General features: G+C 51.4%; 2 protein-coding genes across 3 annotated transcripts in view; both read left to right on the forward strand.

Annotated features, from left to right (window-relative positions):
• The window catches only part of Pald1 (phosphatase domain containing, paladin 1), a 59,773-nt gene that overhangs the window by 18,252 nt on the left and 17,054 nt on the right, over window positions 1-24,467 (forward strand). For both annotated transcript variants that reach the window (XM_013017213.1, XM_013017212.1), the window contains exons 2-15: window positions 10,415-10,628; window positions 14,380-14,482; window positions 15,715-15,894; window positions 17,532-17,696; window positions 18,609-18,769; window positions 18,930-19,005; window positions 19,578-19,729; window positions 20,056-20,155; window positions 20,365-20,469; window positions 22,054-22,149; window positions 22,516-22,644; window positions 22,973-23,089; window positions 23,170-23,325; window positions 23,631-23,813. In XM_013017213.1, the coding sequence (XP_012872667.1) occupies window positions 10,444-10,628; window positions 14,380-14,482; window positions 15,715-15,894; window positions 17,532-17,696; window positions 18,609-18,769; window positions 18,930-19,005; window positions 19,578-19,729; window positions 20,056-20,155; window positions 20,365-20,469; window positions 22,054-22,149; window positions 22,516-22,644; window positions 22,973-23,089; window positions 23,170-23,325; window positions 23,631-23,813 (1,908 nt within the window). In that variant the 5' untranslated portion in view covers window positions 10,415-10,443. The remainder of the gene's footprint in view (window positions 1-10,414; window positions 10,629-14,379; window positions 14,483-15,714; window positions 15,895-17,531; window positions 17,697-18,608; window positions 18,770-18,929; window positions 19,006-19,577; window positions 19,730-20,055; window positions 20,156-20,364; window positions 20,470-22,053; window positions 22,150-22,515; window positions 22,645-22,972; window positions 23,090-23,169; window positions 23,326-23,630; window positions 23,814-24,467) is intronic.
• Window positions 16,727-17,005, forward strand: LOC105986344 (40S ribosomal protein S29). The gene has a single exon (XM_013017214.1). It carries the CDS (start codon window positions 16,756-16,758, stop codon window positions 16,924-16,926), a length of 171 nt encoding a protein of 56 aa, XP_012872668.1. The 5' UTR covers window positions 16,727-16,755; the 3' UTR covers window positions 16,927-17,005.

The raw sequence follows: 24,467 nt of genomic DNA on the forward strand, positions 1-24,467 counted from the left end.
TCTACTGAGGGGCATCTGGGTTGGTTCCATATCTTAGCTATAGTAAATAATGCTGCAATAAACATAGTCGTGCTGGTAGCTTTAGTATGGTCTTGTTTGTGATCATTTGGGTAAATGCCCAAAAGTGGCATTGCTAGGTCATAGGGGAGTTCTATGTGGAGTCTTTTGAGGAACTTCCATACTGCTTTCCAAGTGGTTGAACAAGTTGACACTCCCACCAACAATGCAGTAAGGTTCCCTTCTGTCCACATCCCCTCCAGCATCTGTTGTTATTAGAGTTCTTGATTATAGCTAGCCATTCTAACTGCGGTGAGGTGGTATCTCAAGGTTGTTTTGATTTGCATTTCTTTTATGGCTAGGGAGGTTGAACATTTCTTCATGTGTCTATTGGCCATGCTTCTTAAGGACAGACACTCTTATGTATGTGACACAGGCACATTTGGCATTGCATGTGTGCCTATATGCATAGACCAGCTGCTGTGGGGCCACTGCAGAAGGCTCAGGTTTCACCCTCTGTGGCTGTATGTGTGTGTGTGTGCGTGTGTGTGTGACTAAGATATGAACTCAGCGCCTCCTGCTTTGCTCAACTAGTGTTCTACCACTTGACTCACGGGTCCCAGCCATCTACCATAGCTTTTGTGCCACCAAATATCATCCCACAAGGAAAGTAGAATGCTGTCCTGCCAATTGATTGAACCCATGGACCCCTGGGAGGAAGGTGACAGGAACCCTGGGACGGTGCAGCAGGCTTGCAGAACTCTGGGATCAGATGACAGACACCTGGCTTTACTTAGTATGATGCTGTACTCTCTTGGGTCGGTGCATGTCACCTGCTGCCAACAAGCCCTCAAGAAAGCAGTGTGAGAGCCCAGCTGAAAGCTCTTTGGGGTTAAGAATTCATTGTCTGTGATTTGGAGGAGCCCGTTTTTCTTGTCTTTCAGCGAGACAGGGAGGTTATGTGACTGGATGGATGGAAAAAAAACCCAATGATGTTGAGCAGGACTATTATGGGTGGGTATCTGCTTCTCAGACAGGAGACCTCCCTCAGAGCCATCACCCCCCTTTATGGTATCCACAGCTGCTGATCTCCATGTCATTAGCCTTAGTTGTGTAGAATTCTGGGGTCATCATTCCCCAACTAACATTTTCTACTAGTGATCCAACATGATGGCTTGCCATAGAACTAGTATCATGTCCTGGGCTTTGGGCTGAAACTCTACTTGAGATATCTTACTTGCTGGTAGCAGACATTGGCAAAGGTGTGTTTTTGTGTTGTTTTTCCTTAATTTTACTCATTCAAGTATTTGATTTGTGCCAAGCAATGGCGAGGCCCTGAGATGTTACTGAAGGCCCAGAGGCTTAGAGAACCCTTTGTAGAGTGGGGGTAGAGTGAATGGATGGATGGGGTACTTAGGAAGGCTTCCTACCCTAGCAAGTAGGGTGGAGGGCAGGTAGGGTGGGCCAGGCAGGAAGCTGTAGAATTGGGTGCATGGGAGGCTAGAGTAAGCCCACAAGCCCCACCTGCTGCCCTCATACTATCCAAAAGACAGTGAAGTATCTGCTTATGCCAGGTGAGACTGGACGGGACAGCTGACAGTGTGATTGATTGATTGATTGTTGGTCGTGGGGCTTGAACTCTAAGCTTGGGCGCTGTTCCTGAGCTCTTCAGCTTAAGGCTAGCACTCTACCACTTGAGCCACAGTACCACTTCCAGTTTTCTGCTAGTTAATTGGAAATCAAAGTCTCACGGACTATCCTACCTGGGCTGGCTTTGAATCACAATCTTCAGATCTCAGCCTCCTGAGTAGCTAGCATTACAGATGTGAGCCACCAGCATCCGGCGACAATGTGATTTTTATGGACAATTTCAGGGCTATCCAGATGCACAAGTCTGCTTTCTGTAGCCACCTCTACATCCGGTCTGCTGTCATATTTTATTATTAAGTATATGCAATGGTCTGTTGATGTTGCCCACTGTTCCAGGGACTGGGAAAAATTCACTCAGGTGGGAGTTGGGGCATGATAGACTGGGACAGTGGGCTGGGTCTGCTCATGATGACTTACAGAGATCAGCATGTGGTTCCTCCTTGTGTCTACTTAAAGTCCTTTGTGCTGAACTGTCTCCTCTGCTCACTGTGCTTTGTCCTCTGGAGCAGGAGAGCTCTGCCCTACCCAGGGTCTTGCTGGGCCTTGGCAGTCATGGGCAAAGGAGATATAGGAGACAAAGGATAGGAGGTGCCTTGTCCTGGTCCAGCCACCACTATGTAGTGATTGCACAGATCTCTGGTGGCCTGTGGACCTGTTTTCTCCTCTGTAAAGTAAGTGGAACATATTGATGCCCAAGGGCTTGTGTGTTAGATTCCATACCGTGCATGTGTTAGATTCCATACAGTGCGTGTGTGTGTGTGTGTGTGTGTGTGTGTGTGTGTGTGCTTGCATGCACACATCTTTGTTGGGAGTTGGGGGACAATTAGGGCAGAAAAGGGGTTGATCTGAGCATCTGCTTTAGGTGCCTGAACCCAGCCCTCTGGCCCCATAGTAGGGGAACCCTGTAGCATGGAGACTTCCTCTGTGTTTGTTCTGAAGCTGGGGCAGATGTTTCCTGCAGCTGGCTGCTCAGTCCCCTCCCCAAGATGATGGACAGGCCTATTTTTAGCTCCATTGTTACCGCCTTGGGCATCTGGCTGCCAGGGGTGTGTTGGAGGCTGTGGTCCCAGGCCTTCCCCTAGGTCTGGCATGCTCTCTGCCTCTGCTAGTCCCAGCTGTTGGCCTCCCTGCATCCACTGGCAAAGCAAGGAGGCTTCAGGGGAAAAAGGGACTCTTCTGGGGTGTGAAGCAGGAGAGAGAGCCCAGGCTTTCCTGTGTCAGGCAGGGAACTCCCTGCCCCCTGTTGGTTTGTTCGACCTGCTGACTGGAACAGTCATGGGCCGGTCTCTGCTTTCTCATAGAGTGCTAGCGTTCCCTTCCATGACATGGCACAAAATTCTCTACATGCACATTGGGAGTTCCATCCACGCTGTGGGCTGGAGGGTCCTGAACCCCAGATTGGGGAGATGAGACACAGACTTAGCAGTCACCAGGGTGGGTGGGGTTCTACTGGCCTTTGGTGGTTGGGTAGAGGGGTGGGGGTGGCCTAGGATATAGGGGCAGGGAGGGACTGTGTGTTCCAGGATGTCCTCTCGGTCTGGGGTTGCTCTGAAGCGTCTTCCTGGGAGGGGTTCCAGGGTGAGCCTGAGGACAGGGTAGCTCTGCAGCCTCTTTCGGAGCTGCCTTGGAACCTTCCATCAGAGCCTGTCATCCACACAGTGGCTGCACCCTGGCCCTACTTTGAGCTTTTATGAAATGCTGTGACATTGCAAACCACCGCTTGTCTAGTCTCTCACTTTGCACATGGAAACCAAGTGTGGCTCAGAGCGGGCTGGGCTGACTCAGGGGCCCCAGAAAGTCAGGGCTGAGGGTAATGTGAGCAGAGGCTTCTGCTTTAACACCATAGGGCAGATATGATTGGGCTATGCTTAGGAGCATAGGGATGGTATGGAAGGTGAGAAGGGGGAAATCTTGAGTGCCAAGCAAGCAAGTTTAGCGGGTGAGGGGTGCAGGAGTGGGAGGAATGGAGACAAGACCCAGAATGGGCTTCCCCTCCCTCCCCAGCTCCTTGAAATGATGCCCAAGTCCCTGTGGGGTTAAGGAAGTCACAATTGGGGTTCAAACGCATGTTCCTGCAGGCCCTCAGAAAGCCAAAGAAAGCCAGCTGGGAAGGCCTGGTGGGGTCTCTTCTGACCTTGAAGCATCCAGGTACTGTTAGCCTGGTTCCTGTAGTCCACCCCCACCCCCACCTTTCTACCATGTGTTCATCCTCCAGGCGTTGCAGCCTGACTGTGGCTCCTTCCTGAGCATTTCCACCCTCCTTCCTGAGACCACCAGCAGGGCTAGCTGTCGCTCCCACAAGACCCTTTCTTGCTTTCCAGGGACTACCATGGCTCCCAAGGGCCCCAGAGGGACAGGGAGGGCTCTGCCCTCCAGATGGGTTATTCTGTGCTCTCCCTCTGTGGAGGGAACAACAGAGGCCCTGCATTAGAACATTTTCCACTTCTGGGCTGCAGGGCGTGAGGGTGTGCGGTCTTGAGTATGTTTCTCTTTACCTGTGCCCTTGATTTGAGTCTTCTGTATTCTTTGAAACCGCCACCATTGGATCCTGGCGTTTCTTTGCCTGAACACTGACCCCCCGGGCCCACAGCAGAGCCTGTCTACCAGCAGGGAAACTTTTCCTACAAGGCGGGGAGAAGTTCTGTCCCCATGGCCTGGGGTCACTGAGGGTCAGACCTAAAAATAACAGGAGTGTATTAGTTAGGATTGGAGTTGGCTGCAAGGAATAGGAAAGGCCGAATAACAGTAGTTTATACAAGATGGAAGTTTATTTCTTCATCCTGTCCAAGCCCAGAGCTTTGCAAATCAGGCCTGGCATGGTAGCTCTACTCCATGATTTCCTTAGGAAACTTGGATCTCCACCATTCATTAGTGTGGCTTCTTGTGCTCTTGGGTCAAGATAGCTGCAGAACTTCCGTCATCACATCTGTGTTCCAGGCAGCAGGATGGAAAGAAGGCAAGAAAAGACCTCATTAGGAAGGATTCTGCAACATGTGACATTGTTCTTTATATCCTCCTGTTAGCTAGAGTTAGTCTTGTGACCCCAGGATTTATGAAGGAAGTAGGCAATGAAGTATTGATCCTGGGTCAAGACTCAGTGAACCATCTCTACTCACAGGAAAGATAAAGGCATTGTAGGCATTTTGATTGAACTTGAGGCTGTTCCCAGACTGAGAAGGGGCCAGGTCTTTAGGATCCACAGTCTCTCAGAGGGAGATTCAAAGGTAGAGTAGGCAATCCTACCTGGGGGCCAGGGAGAACATGCCCCAGGCCAGGAGGGAAGGCCCAGACTAGGCCTGGGGAGAGAAAGGTTTCCCAGGTGTTAGGAGCCAGCTTGGAGTGGAATACAGGTATGGGAGGGAAAGTAAACTTTGCGGTGGTCAGATCATGACCAATGATTGGGGATAAGAGGCTGGAGCTGACAGGTTTGGGAAGAAGGAGGAGATGTTGCAGGTACCAGGATCCATAGACCAGGTGTAGCAACGGAAAGATTAGATTCCCACACCTCTAGGGGTCAGGGTAGGCCCAGCCTGGTGGATGCAGGCTTCCCTGTTGAGGGAAGCCAACCCTGGCTACTTCAGGAGATGCAGAGATCTGGATTCTTATAGAAATGCTTGGTGTGTGGGCCCAGGCTGCTACTTGGAGGGGGAAACCCAACCCTGTGAGGGCCTAGAATGTTCATGCGCAGTCTCTTCAGGCCTGCCTCTCTGTAAGCCCAGTGGTTGCAGACATCAGTCTGCATCACTGACTCCACCATGGCTTCTGGGCACTGGGGCCTTCTGATATCTGTGGTGCAAGGACATCACTTCCTTATCTTGTGAGACTCCTTATGCAGATTTCCCCATTGTTCAAATGCTACCTGATGGGCCATTCTCTGCATTCTGAGACTACCCCTACCCTCAGAGACGTGGCTATCCCACTTGGAGGCTGGGGACAGCCAGCTAGGACAGGTCCCATGTCCCAGAAACCTGTGGGCCTGGTGACAGTGACTGCTGGCTGGCTGCTGCCTGTTAGGTGAGCGGAGAGGGAGGCTCACCCCGTTCTGGGACAGGTGGACACATCTGTGTTTGGAGCCCCCCTAATGAGCCCAGGTGGTCTCCCAGTGCATGACACTGATGGCACGCCATCCCTGCCAAGACTCTGCCTTCGAAGGCTCTCTTTGCTTTGCAGGTTGAGCCTGGAGTTCAGCACCACCCACTGAGCTGGCCTCACATGCTGGACACATGGTCTTCTCCTGGATCGGTGCTCTTCCATCCTCCGAGGGTGTTAGAGCGACTAGTACACTCTTTCCTGATTAGACAGAATAATGATTGTTTTGAAAATCACTAAGATAGCGAAGAAAGGGCTCCTTCTGCCCAGCTTTGATGTTCCTAGTTTACAAAGGAGAGGGCAGGGAGAGGTGAAGGTACAGTAATGGGGCACCCCAGAAGATGAAGGACACAGGACAGTGACCCTACTTTGCTTAGCTGTGCCACTGTGTGTGTGTGTGTGTGTGTGTGAGAGAGAGAGAGAGAGAGAGAGAGACTAGGATTTGAACAGAGCCATGCCCCCAATCCTTTTTGCTTTACATTATTTTATAAAAAGTCCCCCTCGCCTTTTTGTCTTTTGGCCTGCGGTTGACTTCAGACCACAATCCTTCCATCTGTGCCTCCCTGGTCAGAGTTTTGACTCAGAGCCCTCACCCAGGCTGGTGAGTGGGATTAGTACTTGGGACCATGGATTGCAATAGAAGAGGACCTGGCCAAGGCTTGGATCCTGAGGTGCCCAGGAGCAGGCTGGGTTTGGCTTCTCTGGGAGAGGAGTTGTGACCTTTACTCAACTTTGTAACAAATAATTATATTTTACATCAAATAATTATATTGTACAGATAATTATATTTTGCATTATCATTCTCAAAGTAGTCAGGTTCATTATAGGAAATTTAGAAGTGTAACTAAGGAAAAAATAAAGAAATAAAAAAATACCTGCTTGTCATGCTGTGAGTGTTTAGTATACCCTATCTAGCTTGACTGCTCGTTGCTGAGTACTGTCCTTGGTCCAGCAATGATGGGTGGGAAAAGTAAATTCTGCCCTCATCTCCCCCCCCCACGCCCCTTCCCAGCTGGTTCTTATTGTCAGCCATTAGGTGTCCAGACCATTCTCCAAGCTGGGCGGCCACTCCAGGGCCAGGCAGGAGCCAGGCATGATCCCTGCCAGGAATAGCACAAAGTTCAGAAATCCATGGCTCCTGCTTTTTTTTGCCTGTCCTGGGGCTTAAACTCAAGGCTTGGTCACTGTCCCTGAGCCTCTTTGTGCTCAAGGCTAGCGCTCTACCAGTTAAGCCACAGTTCTACTTTCAACTTTTTCTGAGTAGTTTATTGGAGATAAGAGGCTCATGGACTTTTCTGCCTGGGCAGGCTTCAAACCATGATCCTTAGATCTCAGCCTCCTGTGTGGCTGGATTATAGGCATGAGCCACTGGTACTGACTTGGCTCCTGCTTTTGTAATGTTTACAAAAGCTATGCAGGTTGAGAGGTTGAGTTGAGCATGTAATCAGGGCTGGGTTTTGAGGGTAGAATGTGGGAGCAGGGAAGAATGGAGGGGGAGGAGTGTGGTATGGAAGGCTGACACTCGCTTCTTGGTCCTATGTGCTGGCTGCTCAATGGTTCTGAGAGTTGCTGATATCTTCACACTTACCGCCAGCCTTAGGCTGCAGTGTGCAGAGTCAGACTGTCCCACCTGTAGGGGTAGGGGTGGAGGGGTGGAGGGAGGCTGCTGGGACATACATAGTTCTGAAACTCAGTGGGGCCATCAGATTCCCCAACTCAGGATGCTCCTAGGCATTGAGGAGCCCTACGCTTGCTGACCACTGTCTGGTAGTGGACAGCAGTGGTTGGCCACTTCTGTGTACTTCTAAACCAGCTCTACCATTGAGTCACAGATAGCCACTTCTGGCTTTTTGGTAATTGTGTGCCGGGCTCTAAGGCCCAGGGAGGAGTAAGGGCCAATCTTCTCTAGCCTGGGGACAACGGAATGAAAGCTCTGGGTGGAGTGAGAGTTGGGAGAGAGGGCTGCTGCCAGGTGAGAAGGTCCAGGCTTGTGCATTCCTCCAGACCTTTTGGAGATGGGTTCAGTTTTTAAAAGATTCTGTCCTTCTGTCCTCCCTGGCCGCCTGTTCTGCCCTTCCAGCTGCAGCTGTACACATCTGTGTTGTGTGCTGGCCACTCTTCGAAGGCACCAGCTGGGGCCTGTCATTGCCTGCAGGTCCTGGGAGGCCAGAGTGGCTAGGGCTGGAGCTGGAGGGGGTGCAGCAAGCCACAAGGAGGAGAGGGTGTTCCAAAGGGAACAGCCCCGGGTCTGGCCTCCGCTGCAGCTGTGGCCAGCTGTTATGTCCTCCGGGTCCTTATCCCGTCCATGTTTCTCTCCATGGAGCTGTTGCCCACATCCCACTTGGCCAGGCTGCTGGGAGGGGACTGGGGAGCTGAGGTGAGCTCCGTTTGGGGCCTGTGGAGTAGAGAGAGGTTCCAGTTGGGACCTGTGGAGATTCCCTCCCCCTTCCTTCTCCCTTCCTTCTCTCTCCCCTGCTCCGCTCCCTCTCTTCCTGCCTGCTTTTCTGTTTGGAGAAATAGGGCTCATTCTTTCCACCACTGCTGAACTTAAAAGAAAAAAAAGAAATTGGACAGTGTGTGAAGAGTGGGTGATGGGGCTCTTGTAAATACAAGGTGCTGTTGAGAGACTCCTGGGAACTTTCAAGAATGTCAGAGCTGAGTGGAAGTGGGAAGGAAGCCAGCTGTGGTTTGAGAAGGTTCTGGAAAGGTGGATGAATCTGGTAGTCAGCCATCTTCTCTGAGTCCCCAGAGAAAGAGCCCGCTCTGGGGAAGGAGTCTGAGCATAGTGAGAGGCTGCCTGGGAGCCGTTTGCCTTGGAGCCCAGAGCTGGGGTTCAGAGCTGGGAGCGGGTATGCACTGAGCTTAGCGGTGGACTCCCTTGGCACCGGTTTTATGTGGACTCTAGCCCCTTCATTCACATCTTGAGGTAACGGTGAAAGGGAATGTACAGTTGAAAGCAGAGTCCCTCCATGCCCTGCTGCATTCCAGGCTGCAGAGTAGAACTGTCAGCATAGGTTCCTCTGGTCCTGGCCTGTGAGTATTAGGTGGAGTCTGTGGCCATTGAGCTGGAAATGCATGTGGCCCATCCGCCATGTCTGTCACCTTCAGCATGGGGTTCCTAAGCCTCTTCCTTTCTTTCTCCTTCTCCTTTCCCTTCCACAGTTCTCTCCCCTGGTGTTTTTTTTTTTTTTTTTTGGTGGTCATGGGGCCTGAACTCAAGGTCTGGGTGCTGTGTCAGAGTTTCTTTTGCTCAAGGCTAGCACTCTACCACTTTGAGCCACAGCTCCACTTTCCATTTTCCAGTGGCTAATTGAAGATAAGAGTCTCGTGGATTTTCCTGCCCAGGCTGGCATTGAACCACAATCCTCAGATCTCAGCCTCCTGAGTAGTTAGGATTACAGGCCTGAGCCACAATGCCTGGCTTCCCTTGGGTCTTTCTTCCTTCATTCCTAGATAATTTTATTGTCTGTTCAGAGGAGAAAAATCACCAAATGCGGATAAGCCAAAAAAGGAGGTAAAAGTTGTTATAATGTCATCTTTTGAAGAGAACTGGGAGCGTCTAATGTGGCCTTTGTCCTCACACCACCATCTTGAATGAGTGGGGAGGGGGACAGAACTCCCATGATTTATAGAGTACCACCTACTATTGGCTGGAGGCAGTTCCTAGTATTTTGTACTTGTAAACAACACTCTGTTCCTCAGATCATCACTGTGATCCACATGTCAAACACATTTGTAAGTGTTTCTTTAGGAAGAAAGAGTCCTACAAGGGAGTTGCTGAGTTCCTGCTCAGTGCTGAATTCAGGGGCCCATGTTTACTTTGACAAGGAGATCTGCTAAGAGCTCATCACCTGTCTGCTGTTTACTTTGACAAGGAGATCTGCTAAGAGCTCATCACCTGTCTGCTGTCTATGAACTCATGAACTCATAGCTGCATCATCCTGTGTGCTCTATTCAGTAACACTGTAACTAAAAGTGGAAGGATACAGAAAAGATTCTTATGGCCATTGTGCAAGGATGATATATTGAATTCCTCAAGTGCCCCTTCTCCCCAAGACTGTCCTTCGGCCTCCTGTGCCATTCAAAATCCCTCACATCCAAGTGACGCTTTCCTGTCTCCTCCTTCCTACAGTCTTGCATTTGCTGCTTCTCCCAGCCTAGGCCTGGCCTTTGATCCCTGTCACTACTGAACCCCTTCCTGCCTTATTTGCACTAGGGATTGTCAATTCATTGTTGTTATTGTTGTTTTGTGCTGGTACTGGGGCTTGAACTCAAGGCCCTTAGCTTTTTTACTCATAGCTGGTGCTCTACCATTTGAGTCACCAAAAGCCACTTCTGGCTTTTTGGTGGGTAACAGGAAATAGGAGTCTTACAGACTTTCTTGGCGGGGCTAACTTCAAATCATGATCCTCAGTTCTCAGCCTCCTGAGTAGCTAGGATTACAGGCATGAGCCACCAGTGCCCAAATAGGAGATTATCAGCTCTTAAGGGGCTAGGATTGGTTCCTTGTATCTGTCTTCAGAGGACCAGGCACATGGCAGGGATCATCCAGGGGTCCTGAGAGTCTGAGACCCAGAGTGAGCAGCAAATTGGCCTGCAATGCTGCGGTGTGTGTGTGTGGCCAGCCAGCGCTTTCCTGCTGTGGCTTTTCCAGCATTTCATGCTTTCTCATCCACAGGTCTGGGGTCCTGAGGCTGCCAGCAGACTATGGGTACAACGGCCAGCACAGCCCAGCAGACGGTCTCAGCAAGTGCCCCCTTTGAGGGTCTCCAGGGCGGAGGCACGATGGATGGCCGGCATTCCCTCAGTGTCCACTCCTTCCACACCACAAGCTTGCATAACAGCAAGGCCAAGTCCATCATCCCCAACAAGGTGGCCCCTGTTGTGATCACGTGAGTGCCAGGGGAAGACATGGCCCCGGGGACTTTTGTGGAGGTGCAGCAGCATACAGCCTTTAATACTTACAGATTGCTTGTAGTTTCATAGATGAATAACAGTGAGGCCCAGAGAAGCAGTTTTTCTGGAGCCATACAGCCAGAATGTAGCTGGGCTGGATTTCTGTTCTGAGTCTCTGAGCCCTGGTTACTTGTAACTCTTAGGTCCACAGCTGCATGGAGAAGGAAGTGGAGGAGAGCGGACTCAATATTGAAAATATACTTTTTGTTTTTGGCAGTAATGAAGTTTAAATTCAGGGTCTGGTCCTTGCTTAGGCAGGTATTTTAACCACTTGAGCCAAATGTCTAGCCTTGAAAAATAATTTTTTTTTTCCTGGTTGTGGGGCTTGAACTCAGAGGCTGGGTACTGTCTCTAAGCGTTTTTGCTCAGGGCTAGTCCTCTACCACTTTGAGCCACAGTGCCACTTATGGTTTTCTTGTGGTTTATTGGAGATAAGAGTTTCATGGACTTTCCTGCCCAGGCTAACTTTGAACTGTGATCCTCAGATCTCAGCCTCCTGACTAGATAGGACACTATCTAGCCACTGGTGTCCTGCTAAAAAATTTTTTTTGTGTGTCTGTATGTGTCAATACTGAGGATTGAATTTCAGGCCTGGGCACTGTCCCTAAGCTTTCTCTGCTCAAGGCTGGCTTTCTACTACTTGAGACACATCTCCACTTCTAGCTTTTTGGGTAGTTAATTGGAGATGAGAGTCTCATGAACTTTCTTGCCTAGGCTGGCTTTGAACTACAACCCTCGAATCTCTTCAAAGCCTCCTGAGTAGCTAGAATTATAGGCATGAGCCAGTGGCACCTGTCTGAAACGTTTTTGAGTAAATGGTTTCAAAGGATATATATACAGATATGTATATATACATATCTATATCTATATATATATATTGAGAGAGAGAGAGAGAGAGAGGGAGTTTCATGAAATTTAGGTGTTTTTCTTTCAAGTCATGTGAGTTGGGGCCTTCAGGGACATTTGCTGGAGGAGGAGAGCATACTTCGAGAGACCTGAGCACACTGCAGCGTGCAGAGGTGGTGGGTCAGGAAGGGACCTGAGACTATCTGTCTGTGGGGCAGTGTAGATAAAGGAGTGGGTGCTGGGAGCCACAGATCAGGAGGACAGAGAGGCATTGGGCCTGGGTCCAGGGGAGTTAGGAAGTCCTATGCTTTCTATTCCTTCTGCCCACAGCAAGTCCCTACCTTTGTAGATACCAAGACATTGTGAGCTAAGAATTAAGTATATAGCCTGCACAGGAGTTGGGCAGAGACTAGAAGATGGGGCCTTGCATGGAAGGAAGCCTGTGGTGTGGGAATGGCCAAGCCTTCCAGTCAGGAAAGTCATTCTGATAGATTACTGACCTCCGGATAAGGAGAAGAAAGAGACGTTATATAAATGTCTCTGTTCTGACAGATGATAAAAGTGCATTTGAGCCTTGAAGGCGGTCTTTCCTTTGCAGGCTCCTTTCTCCGAGTCTTCGTTTCCTTATCAACATAACTAGAAATTATTTAACCAGATAGTGTACTCATGAACTGATATGTGGAATTGGTACAGCTAGTTAAATAAAACAATAATAAAAGAATAGCCAGGTGGTACGACTCAGAGAAGTCACTAGCCAGCTGTGTAGATCCGATCTCTCAGGGGAAGACATATGGCCTAGAGCTGGCTGTGAGCACAGCCCACCTGGGTTGAAGCATGTCTGAGGTTGAAGGGACCTTAGTGATCATCCTGTAGGGAAACTGGCATGCTACATCCTTTAAGTCAAGTCTGGCTCATCACCTGTCGATGTCCTTAAGTTTTATTGAATGCTGCCACACCCCTCACTTCCATGTTGTCTGGCTGCCTTAGCACTAACGTGGCAGCATTGAGTAGCTGCAGCAGAGCCCTGTGGTCCACAAAGGACTGAAATAAACCCAGCCCTTGGCAGGAGAGGTTTGCTAGATCTAGAGAGCCAGGTGCTGGTGGCTCACACCTGTAATTCTCGCTACTCAGGAAGCCAAGATCCAAGTATCACAGTTCAAAGCCAGCTTGAGCAGGAAAGTCTGTATAACTCTTACCTTCAGTTAACCACCCAAAAAGTCAGAAGTGGAACTGTGGCTCAAGTGGTAGAGCTCAGGGACAGCACCGAGACCTTTGAGTTAAAGCCCCAGGAATGGTACACGTGTACATGCACACACACAGACACCCCTTCCAAAAAAAAAAAAGTCAGATCTAGCTTTGAAACTGAGTGTGAGTGAGGCAGAGAGTCAATGAAAGAAGAGCTGGAGAGAGCCCAGGTCTCCTGACTCCTTGTGAAGTGTTCCTCCAAACCACTCATCTGCCCCTGCTTTCCAAAAAGCAGTTCTGTTTTTGAGGAACAGTACTAGGGTTTGAACTCATAGCCTTTATTCTTTTTTTTTTTTTTTGGTTGTGGGGCCTGAGCTCTGGACCTGGGCACTATCCCTCAGCTCTTCAACTCAAGGCTAGCGCTCTTCCACTAGAGCCACAGCTCCACTTCTGTCTTTTTCTGCTTATGTGGTGCTGAGGAATGGAACCCAGGGCCTCAGGCATGTGAGGCAAGCACTGAGTTACCTTCCCAGCTTTATTCTTGTTCGGCTGGTGCTCTACTACTTGAACCATGTCTCCAGTTTTAGCATGATTATTTTGGAGACAGAATGTAATGAACTTTTTTGCCTGGGCTGGCTTTGAACTGTAATCCTCCTGATCTCAGCCTCCTGAGTAGCTAGGACTATAGGCATGAGCCAATGACACCTAATACTAAAGGCGGTTCTTTTGTAAAGAGGACCCCATAGCACACCACAGCTGTTTTCAACCAGCACTGTGGTTTTGTGTCTCAAGTGCTGTTGTTTTGCTCTTTGTACCTTTACCTGGCTTAGCATTTATATAGAAGTCATGATTTCTTACTTGTGTGCTTGTTTCAAATGGCCCTCTGTGGAGACAGAACCACTACTAGTAACATAACTATGTTCGTGAATGCTGCTAACTCTGCTCAGGCACTGAGCTGAGCACTTACCTTCTTAGTGCTTTCAGTTCTTACCAAAGTCCTTGGAGGAAGGAGATCCCAGGAGTAGAGCCACTATCCAAAGCCACAGAATCTCCCAGGGGCAGGGCTGGGGCTCATCTTACATACCTGTGGGTTGAACTACCACACGAGGCTGTGGGCCATGGAGTTGTCCCTGTAGGCATTGCTCTGCACACAATCCCAGCAGTGGACTGCATCACAGGAGAATCCCAAACTAGAGGCCTGAATCAAGGCAGGTCATTTCTCTTCACTTGGACTTGCCCTGCCTTGCTCCAGGGATCAACCTGTGCTGTCTGCCTTGTAGTCAGTTAGATGGCAGTCCTACTGCTGCCGTCAGGTCTGGACTTTGGCTAGGAGAAAAACAGAAGACATTGAAGGCATTTCTTTTGGGAGTGGCCCAGAATTTGTTCCTCACATCTCATTGGCTAGGATATAATCACTTGACCACAGCTAGCTGCAAGAAAGGTTCAGAAATACAGTCCACAGCTGAGTGGCCTAATCGCCAGTTACAGTTCTGGGGTTCTGTGTCTGAGGAAGACGGGAGAAGCAGCTCTTGGGGGAGTCTGCCACAAATGGGTAGCCACATGGGAGAGGCTTTCTGTGGACTTTGTTGTGGGTGGAGGGACCCAGACCCTGACCATGGCGGTCATCTGACTTGGTGTTTTCTCTGCCTTTGGTAGGTACAACTGCAAGGAGGAGTTCCAGATCCATGATGAGCTGCTCAAGGCCCATTATAAGCTAGGCCGGCTCTCGGACTCTACCCCTGAGCACTACCTGGTACAGGTGAGAGCTGCCCTCCCAGCCTCCTCCTGGCCTCTAGAGTCCTTTCTCCTCTTCTTCTCCTCTTTTCTCCTTTGCCTCAGCTGTTTGTAAAAGCAGCGAAGCTCACTCTTCCAGCCACCCTCTGGGGTTCTCACCTGCTGGTTTCTTGGGCCAGTTCCTCCATCTGTATTCTCTGCCTGACTCTAGTCTGCCTCCTCCTCCTCTTCTCCCTACCCCACCCCTCCACTGCCTCTTCCTTCTCGTCCTGAGGACTCCAGCATCATTCCTCCACCCCCCTCAGCTTGCCCAGGCTGGAGTCTCCATCTTGCTCCTTCAGAATTTCAGATCTTCTCTGGTTTAGGTACTCCCCTCCCCTCCCCCCCCATTTCCCCTGGAAAGTGGAGTCCATGAGGGGTGATAGCTTCTCATCTGTTTTATTCACTTCTGTAGTCTCAGAGCGTAGAACAGTTGGAAGCAGTGGAGATGCAGAATAAGTATTTGACAAATGAGTGCCTGCTTGGACAACAGGCTGAGTGAATTTGAAGGAGGTGCTGGCTGGGAACTTCTGGCTTGGCTGGGACTTTAGGCATTGTGGGTATGAGGCCTGCTGGAGGTGGGGGCTTCAGGAGACGATTAGGGCATCTCTTTGCCCAGGAACCAACTTTTTGGCTTCCTCTGACAGTACTTAACCCTATTTTCCCCAATGGGCTTTGTATATCTTTTTCTCTGTCTGATACCCTCAGCAAAGGGTCCTCTGGTTCATTCCTGGTGCCCTAGATGTGACCCCTTCATCGGGCCCCTTCTCTATTCTCCACAAGAAATATCTGTCTTCTTCCAGGGGAACTGCAGGCCCACCCTAGCAGTATGTTTACCCTATAATGCCTCTTCTTGCTCTAAGCCTTGGCTCCAAGGCCATGAAGCTGTTTTTGATTCTCCCTTAGGAGTTGTAGCTTTTCTTTTCCTGTGCTTTATCATATTTTTTTTAAAACTTTTTTTTGTTGTCTTTTTTGATACTGGGGATTGGACCTAGGACATTGCAGTTGCTAGGCCACTGAGCTACATCCTAGCCCTATGATATTCTTAAGAAGATCATTTTTTTTTTTCCCCTTGAGACTGCAGGCAAGAGAGGGCAGAACCATGTCTGTTTCCCTCCCAAGTCTCTGTCCCCTGGAGCCCAGGATAGATATCTGCTTGTAGAAGAAGCCACCCATCCTCAGGTCAAGGGTGACTCCCTGAGGCTCTCCTCCTGCCAGGGCCGCTACTTCCTGGTGCGAGATGTCACTGAGAAGATGGATGTGCTGGGCACCTCGGGGAGCTGTGGGGCCCCCAACTTCCGACAGGTGCAGAGTGGACTTCCTGTGTTTGGCATGGGGCAGCCTAGCCTCTCAGGGTTCAGGCGAGTTCTCCAGAAACTCCAGAAGGATGGACACAAGGTGAGCACACAGCTTCCTACTCCAGCCCCTAAAGCAGGGAAGGGGGCTCCCCGGAAGGGACTGGCTGTAAGCTGGAGAGGGCTGGGGGAGTGGTCCGGACCAGGCTCTGACAGACCTTGTGTGCCAGGGTGGGCACAGTGGTTGGTGAATGTTATTATTGCATTGTTCTGTGTGGACATGGAATCCACTCAGAAGCACTCATACTCCCTACTCTGAGACCTTCCCTCGAAGGTAGGGGTAGTGAGAGGGACCAGACCACCAGTCCAGAGACTGTCAAACAACCATCACAGCTGACACTTCAATCCTGTGTCAACCTAGGAGGAAAGTACTGTTAGTCATATTTTACAGAGGAAGAAACAGGCCCAGATTGAATGAGACTTGTTCAAGGTCATAAAACTCACATGGAGGGCCCTAAGACTAAACCCTGGCAGCTAGACCCCAGGGGCCTACTGTCTCCTGCTCTTATCACCTGCCAGAAGCAGGCAGGTTTTTTGTTTGTTTGTTTTGTACTGGGGCTTCAATTCGGCAATTGGGTACAGTTCTTTAGCTTTTTTGCTCAAGGATAGTGCTCTACCACTTGAACCAGAGCTCTACTTCTGCCTTTTTAGTGGTTAGTTGGAGGTAAGAGTTTCAACAGACTTTCCTGCCTGGGCTGGCTTTGGACTGTGATCCTCAGATCTCAGCCTCTAGAATTACAGATGTGATTCACTAGCACCCAGCTTGAGGTTTTGCTGTCTCCTGGGCGGGGCTGCTAGCACCTCAGAGCTTCTCCACCCAGCCTGTGCATATCTCAGTAGATGTGGAGTAGGAGGATCAAGATGCTCAAGCCACCTTTTTCCTCGTTGGACCTGTGGAAGCAAGATGGGTCACCAGCAGCTCTACTGGAGTCACCCCCGAAAATTCGGCCAGGGATCTCGCTCTTGCAGCGTGTGCTCTAATCGCCACGGTCTGATCCGGAAGTACGGGCTCAACATGTGCCAGCAGTGTTTCCGCCAGTATGCAAAGGACATCGGCTTCATTAAGTTGGACTAAGTGAATGGACTATCCAAGACTTCAAGCCCAATGAAATACCATATTTGTACATAAAATAAAAATTCAAGAAGCCTTCAAAAAAAAAAAAAGATGCTCAAGCCAAGTGGATTAGGCTTGTGGATCCTCCTGGGCCCTGGGTTCCTCCAGGGCACGCTGTGCAGCATTGGAATCTGCCCCACAGAGTTACTTAGCTGGTTGCACGGCTGTAGGGGGTGTTTTTTTTTTTTTTTTCCCCAGTTGATGTTTATCCAGCACCTGCTTTATCCAGTCTCAGTGCTGAGCCTTGAGGGCATGTGAAAATGACCAGCTTATGCTCTGCCTGCAGTTGTACTTGAAGTCCATCCAGGGGGAAAAGATGCACTTACTGATAATGTTAGAGAGCAAGAATTAACTCCAGAGGTTCAGATAAAGCCTTTTGCTGACTGGAAGGGTCAAGAGCTAGAGGCATTTGGGCTGAACTTAGTTTCTTAGTTAGGATTGAGGTTGCTGACTTGGGCAGGTGTTGGGCCTGTGAGGAGGGGGGAGCTGCCCAGGCAAAGACCCAGAGGTGGTGCAGGGAACAGGTGTCTATGTTGGGTGATGATGGTCTGGCCTCCTTCCTACAGGAGTGCATCGTCTTCTGCGTGAGGGAGGAGCCTGTGTTGTTTCTTCGTGCAGATGAGGACTTCGTGGCCTACACACCTCGGGACAAACAGAGCCTTCATGAGAATCTCCAGGGCCTGGGGCCTGGAGTCAAAGTCGAGAGCTTGGAGCTAGCTATCCGGAAGGAGGTGAGGGCCAGTGGAGTGTGTGTGGACCGTTCTTCACAGTTAGGGAAGCTGAGCTGAGACCCCAGCCCACAGTCCAGCCCTCTCTCTACCTGGGCCTGCTCACCTGCCTCTCACTGGCCCCCACACCTTGCTTTTATGCCTCAAGCAGCTGGTTGCAAGGCTGGCTTCCTCTAGCCAGAGGAAGGATTTCTTGTCCTTGCTCTCCTGTCTCGGCCTCCCCAATCGCTCCACTTCTCCCAGCACCCCGTTTCTCCCTCAGCACTCAATACCTGCACTTAGAAAGGGATCTTGCAGGTGAGAAGAGCCTTGGACTGAGAGGCCCAGGGCTGAAGCTTGTCTGCTTCTGTACTATTGAGTCCTAGGAAGTTACTCTTGGAGGCCTCTTGTCTGTCTGTCTTTGAGAGTTCCCTGTCCTCCTCTTTGTTCTTCTATAAGGATTGAGGCTTGATGGTCTCTGTGGTAGCTGACCAGCCACCAAGATGTGTGAATGGAATGTGGGGTCGCAGTGGTCCATACACTGTGGGCAGGTCCTGAGGCCTTGTTAGTGACTAACCCCTCCCTGACACCCTTTCCGGCCTCCTTCCCACTTCCCACTTTCAAGCCTCACCCTGTCCTGGCACTCAGGTGGCTTGGCACATTCCTGCTGCCCACTGGGCAGAGCCCTCCTGTCTGCCCCATGGACAGCCCATGCATAGCTGGTTGCGCTGGGACTGGAGACTTCCCTGACACCTCCAGGACTCCCAGGAAGGCCATGGAGAGGGCCTCTAGCCACATGGTACCCTCTTGGAGGAAAAGAAGGCTGTTTGTGGCTTTCTGTATGGCCTGGTCACCAGAGGTCATCACAGTAGGAATGGTCGGGGAGGGTTCTGAAGGTCAACTCATGGTTCCCTGATCTGATGCACTTCATTCTAGATCCACGACTTTGCCCAGCTGAGTGAGAACACATATCACGTGTACCACAACACAGACAGCCTCCGAGGGGAGCCCCATGCTGTGGTCATCCGGGGTGAGGACGACGTGCATGTGACTGAGGAGGTGTACAAGCGACCACTCTTTCTGCAGCCCGCATATAGGTACCCATGGCTGGCCTTCCAGCTGCAGGCTGGACCATGCTCCTTGCACCCATGTCTCCCTTACTGGGGACAACATCCCAGCTGCGCTTGGGAATGGGGCTTAGGTTGAGGCCTGAGATGGGGAGGGAGTCTGCCTGATGTGCCCTCTTTCCCCTGGCAGGTACCACCGCCTGCCCCTTCCAGAGCAAGGGGCCCCCCTGGAAGCCCAGCTTGATGCCTTTGTCAGTGTCCTCCGGGTAAGTGGGGGCAGAGGCAGTGTGTGGGGGGCACTGTATGGGGCAGGTGCTTTGGGATTGGTCTCCATGGAGACACCTGTGGTGGGTGTGGCCTCTGGCTGTCCTCACAGGAGAGCCTCATTCATGCTGTGTGTGTGTGTGTGTGTCCCTTTGTGGCATGTGTACGTGTCTCTACGTGTCAGCATGTGTGTGTGTGTGTCTGTGTGTGTGTTGGTGTGCATTTGCACACCCTTTAGGGGTCAGAGCCAGCATTGAGCACTGGAGGACAGGCTTGTGGCCGTGGTGTGGCTGGAAATTTGTAGTGTGGTCTTGGAGACACCACCTGTCTCCAGACCTGCAGTTCCTCATTTTCTGTCGAAACTGGTGGTTCTTGACTCAGACTTTTTAGCCAGTGGCTCCTCAGTGCTGAGGGCCCTTCTTTCCTACCCTGGTTTGACTGGCTGGTTTGATACCGTCCTCAGCTCGCTGCACACAGTGCACTGATGTGGTGAGCTCCCTCCTGACTTAGTCCTCAGACTCAGAGCTTCTGGTACCTGCTGTTGTCTGATGTCATTCATGATCTTTTTCCCTAGGAGACACCCAGTCTGCTGCGGCTCCGAGATGCCTCTGGGCCTCCTCCTGCCCTCCTCTTCAGCTGTCAGTCAGGCATGGGCAGGACCAACCTGGGCATGGCTCTGGGCACCCTCCTGCTGTTTCACCACGGTGGTACCACCTATCAGCCAGAGTGAGTGGCCTGGGCCCCATCAATCCACAGAGCTCCCTGAGTGCCTCGAAAGGAGGGGGTGGGGCTTCCTGAAAATGCGGACATATCCAAGGACCCCTGAGCCAGAACTGGAAATGAGGCGCCTGGGGCTCATTTTCTGGTTTGCTGTAGGCTTGCTGGGCCTCAGTTTCCCCAGGCAGAAAGTGCCCCTTGCTTTTCCCCAAGGTATTTAGAAGGAGTGCAGTCTGGCGCCTCCTAGTGGCCATATGGGTGGTAAAGAATGGGCAGCATGGCTTTCCAGAAGCCTTGGGAGCCCTGATTATGCTCCTGACCCCCTACCTCGTCAGCGCTGCCCCCCCACAGACCAAGCAGCTGCCCATGGAGAAGTTCCAGGTCATCCACAGCCTCCTTCGTGCCGTGCCGCAGGGATGGAAGATGGTGGAGGAGGTGAGAGAGGGGCTGCGTGAGGAACAGGGCAGGGACCATGGAGGGAATGGTTTGGCTTCTGCTGAGGGTGTGTGTGTGTGTGTGTGTGTGTGTGTGTGTGTGTGTGTGTGTGTGTGTGTGTGTGTGTGTGTGTGTGTGTGTGTGTGTGTGTCATTCTCTGCCAATCCTGACCCTGTTCTCTTTCTCCTTGCCCTGGTCCCTGGCCCCAGGTGAACAGAGCTATCGCTGCCTGTTCGGAGTTGTATGACCTAAAGGAAGTGATCCTGGAGAGCCATAGGAAGTTGGAAGGTATCGGGCCAGAGAGCCCTGTGCAGGTGAGGCCTGGAGGGTGGTGTGAGAGCCTCTGTCTCCCCAAACCGTGCCCCTGATCTGGCTAGACCTGAGACTGGCTTCTTTCAGACTGACTTCTGGCTGCTGCCTCTCCTGTTTGTGGAGGGAGGAAAGGCAGGGGTGCAGGGCCTGGACACGGAAGAGGGGAAGTTTACTTTCCTAGACTTGGTCCCTGGCTGCAGAATAAACAGGATAGATAGAAGGGCTGCTGGCTGGGACTGCTGGATTCAGATACTTCTCAGATCACCTGTGGTTCCTAGGTTAGGCAGCTTTGCATTACTGTACTGAAATGCCTGAGATCATTTACTCGTAAAGATAAAAGATGGTGTATATCTATGTAATCCTAGCTACACAGGAGGCTGTGATCTGAGGATCTCTTTTGAAACCAGCTCAGGCAGGTAGAATGCAGCCAGCCCGGAGCATGTGTCCCTGGAATGTCACCTGCTGTGATTTACCAAACATGGATGAGTTATCATGTGTAAATACTTTTTGCTCTGGGCAACTTCATGAACATGAAAGCCTTTGTATAATCAGGACTTTTTTCTAGTCTAAATTATTTCCCCTTTTATCCCCCACCCTCTGTGTGGATCAGGGGCCAACCAAGCACAGCTCAGGGCTCATGCCCTGCTGCCACCTGTCTCTCCAGGTTTCACAGCACCAGTCTTTCTGGTGGCCCATGTGTTGCCGGCACTGCTCTCCTGCTGCAATGGCAGGGTTGAAGCGCTATGGCTGAGACCATGCCTCCACACCCTGTGTGTTTCCTGCCTGGCCCTTAAAAGGGCTTGCTGACCCCCACTGGAGATCCCCAAAGATGGGCTTGAACTTCATCCAAAGGAATGGGCCTTTTTTCAGGCTGATTCAAATCTCACTTGCCTTCCGAAGGGTAGAGAGCTGGCAGGAGAACCCAGAGATGCAGGATTTGGGGGAGACCCAGGGGGCTCCTCCTGTTAGCCCCCATAGCCCACAGGATTCTGGGCTGAGTTAGGATAAAGGAGGCCCTGCCTGTTTGCCTTCAGCTGTATGACTTGGAGGGAGTCACCTCATCTCTCTGAGTTTCCTTTTCTCCTTTGTAAATTAGGGGTAGTAATAATGTCCATTCGTACTATTGTGAGGGTGTCTGTTTTCCAGTGAGGGGTTCCTGGTTTATACAGGGCCTCCCTTAAAAAAGGGAAGGTGTTTGCATAATTACTCAGTGGGTGCAGAACGAGACTTAAGATGGCAAAATTCAGGAGCACAGTGAGGGACCAGCTTCCTGAACCTCCATCTCCAGACTGGTGCCTATTTGGAGAAGCAGCCCTTTCCCCAGAGCCACAGTGTCTGGTGTGGCCACCAGTTACTAGCATTCTCCTTGTACCAGACAGCAGCTTATGGAACAAAACTAGATGCTTGGATGAACATCTAGCCTGGCAGCATTGGTATAAAGTGGAATAGGGAGGAGATACTGGCTTATGGGATTTCCTAGGCTTAACTCTGACCCTTCCGGGCATGGAGAAGGGTGGCCTGAGAAGCCCTCTGTAAATTTTTAGCCAGGTTTTCACTTTTGCCCCTCCTTCCTGTGCCTTTGTCAGGGAAGTGGTGGCCAGCATAGTATGCGGCAGAGAGCGCTGAAGAGCCTGGAGCGGTACTTCTACCTGATTCTGTTCAACTACTATCTCCATGAGCAGGTGAGGCTGGGGAGACGCAGAAACCCTGCTTCGTTTCAGGAGGGTACCCATGGAATGGGGAATGGTAGGGATGTGTGTGTGTGTGTGTGTTGGTCCCTAAGGAAGGCTGCTGGGGCTGAATTATGAGAGGCAAGGAGGGACCCAGATGGAAGGGCCAAGCAGGCTTGTTCTAGGGAGGCCCTGCTGTTCCTTGCTGAGCCCCAGACTTGGTACCCTTAGCCTGGTCTTCTCCTACCTACTCCTCCTTCTTGCCCTGGGCCTCCTTCTTGATATTTCTTGGGGCTTCCCTTTTGCAGGGTGGGCAGGGAGAGGTTGGGTTGGTGCCACACCCTTGAACACCACATCTCTCTTGGCCTTGGGCTGTAGTACCCCCTGGCCTTTGCCCTCAGTTTCAGCCGCTGGCTGTGTGCCCACCCTGAGCTGTATCGCCTGCCAGTGACACTGAACTCTGCAGGTCCTGTGACTCCTGGGGCCCTCTTGGCCAAGGGCTCCCTGGTGAGTGTGATTGGCTATGGGGAGGGGATGGGCATGACTGGGGAGGTTCCCAAGGAAGCACTTGTAGCTTCCAAACCCAGAACTTGAGTAGAGAGTCAAGGGAGTCTTGGTCTCCAGCTTTTCATCTCTGAACCTCAAGCCTCCTCTGGAGTGGGGCGGTCACCCTTTGTGTCTTCTCTAGGATGCCCAGTGTGCAGCAGGGCCCCCGCACACTGTAGAGGGCTGCTTCCTCCCTCCCTTGCTTCCTCCCACTCCCCACCTTGGACAGGTCTGAACCCTGTGTGGCTGTTGGTTGTTGTGGGTCTCAAGCTCCCTGCTCTCCCCACAGAAGGCGGACGATCTCGTCTCCCCAGATGCGCTCAGCACCCTCAGAGAGATGAACGTAGCCAACTTCCGTCGTGTTCCCCGAATGCCCATTTATGGCATGGCCCAGCCCAGTGCCAAGGTGCCTGCTCCTGGGCTGGATTCCCAGTGTGGGACAGGGAGACAATTGGCCTTGTTTCTGATGACCCCTCTATTCCTCAGGCACTGGGCAGCATCCTGACCTATCTGATGGATGCCAAGAGGAAGCTGCAGCAGGTGGTATGGATCAACCTGAGGGAGGAGGTTGTGCTGGAATGTGATGGTCACACCCACAGCCTGCAGCAGCCCGGGTCCTCCATGACCCCTGACCAGTTAGAGGTGAGGCCTCCTGCCCTGTGCATGCCCCTGCCTTGGGTTGTGGTGGAGGGTTCAGAGGGTCCCACAGGCCTGCTGTGGGAGAAGCTGAGGTCCTGATGGGTGGTCTCAAGGAGGAGCTGATTCAGGACTCATACTCCATTGCTCTCCTCACCTTCCTTGGGAGTTTCTGACCTGAGCCTGGGGAGGGGTGGGGGGAGAGGTTGCCTATCCCCTGGACAGATCATGGCCCCAGTAGGCTTTGATCTCTCAGGGTTGGCCTGGAGGCTACCTCAGTGGCTTCTGTCCTCTCCCCTGCCCTTTCCCAGATCCTGGAGACCCAGCTAAAGGCCCACATGAGCCAGCCTGACCCTGTCCTGAAGGGCTCAGCAGCACCCAGGATCCAGACGTGCCTCACCACACAGGAGGTCTTCAGTCAGCACCGCGGTGTCTGTCCTGGCCTCACTTACCACCGCATTCCTGTGCCAGACTTCTGTGCCCCCCGAGAGGAGGTGAGGGGCCAAAGTCTCTGGAGGGACTGGATTCCCCCCCCCCCCACTTTCCCTCTGGGCTGGGCTCAGGGAGGAGAATGATAGCCTGCTCTGCTGTGTTGTTGGGGGATTGTCTCACACAGTTTTCAGACGTGCCCTTCCTGACCCTATGTGTGAGTGTGTGTGCACACAGGGGTTTGTTATTTGTTGTAGGTATGTCAATTGTGTGCTAAGAGGCTTTGTGTCCATATTGTGTTAGGTATGTATACACAGATTTGTGTGTGTGTATGTGTTGAAGGGATACATATGAGGAATGTGTTTTATGTATTGTAGGTGTGTGTGACAGGTGCATGTATGGGAGAGATATGGACAAAATGTGAACACATGTTTATCATGTGCCATGGGTGTATACACTGCATGTTACAGAGTGTACATGTGTGTTGGAGGGTGGTAGCCCTGTGGAGAGTGGGCTGGGTTCTTGTGTCTGTGATGTCTGTCTTGTCTTGGGGATCATGGGTGTAGAATGATCTTCACAGAGCTGTGGTGTTCAGGGTTGTGAGGAGGCTCTGGTGGGTTATTGAAGCAATCTTCCTGTGGCAGATGTGTGTTTGCAGTTGTCCTGACACATCAGAATGCTGTGTGTGCCAGCATGTAGTTTGGGGATAGCTGTGTGCT

Source organism: Dipodomys ordii, unplaced genomic scaffold (genome assembly GCF_000151885.1).
Source record: "Dipodomys ordii isolate 6190 unplaced genomic scaffold, Dord_2.0 Scaffold34, whole genome shotgun sequence".
NCBI classification, from domain to species: Eukaryota; Metazoa; Chordata; class Mammalia; order Rodentia; family Heteromyidae; genus Dipodomys; species Dipodomys ordii.

Bases quoted from the DNA above. Each gene is read 5' to 3' on its own strand.
- LOC105986344 (XM_013017214.1), top strand. From the start codon at position 16,756: ATGGGTCACCAGCAGCTCTACTGGAGTCACCCCCGAAAATTCGGCCAG.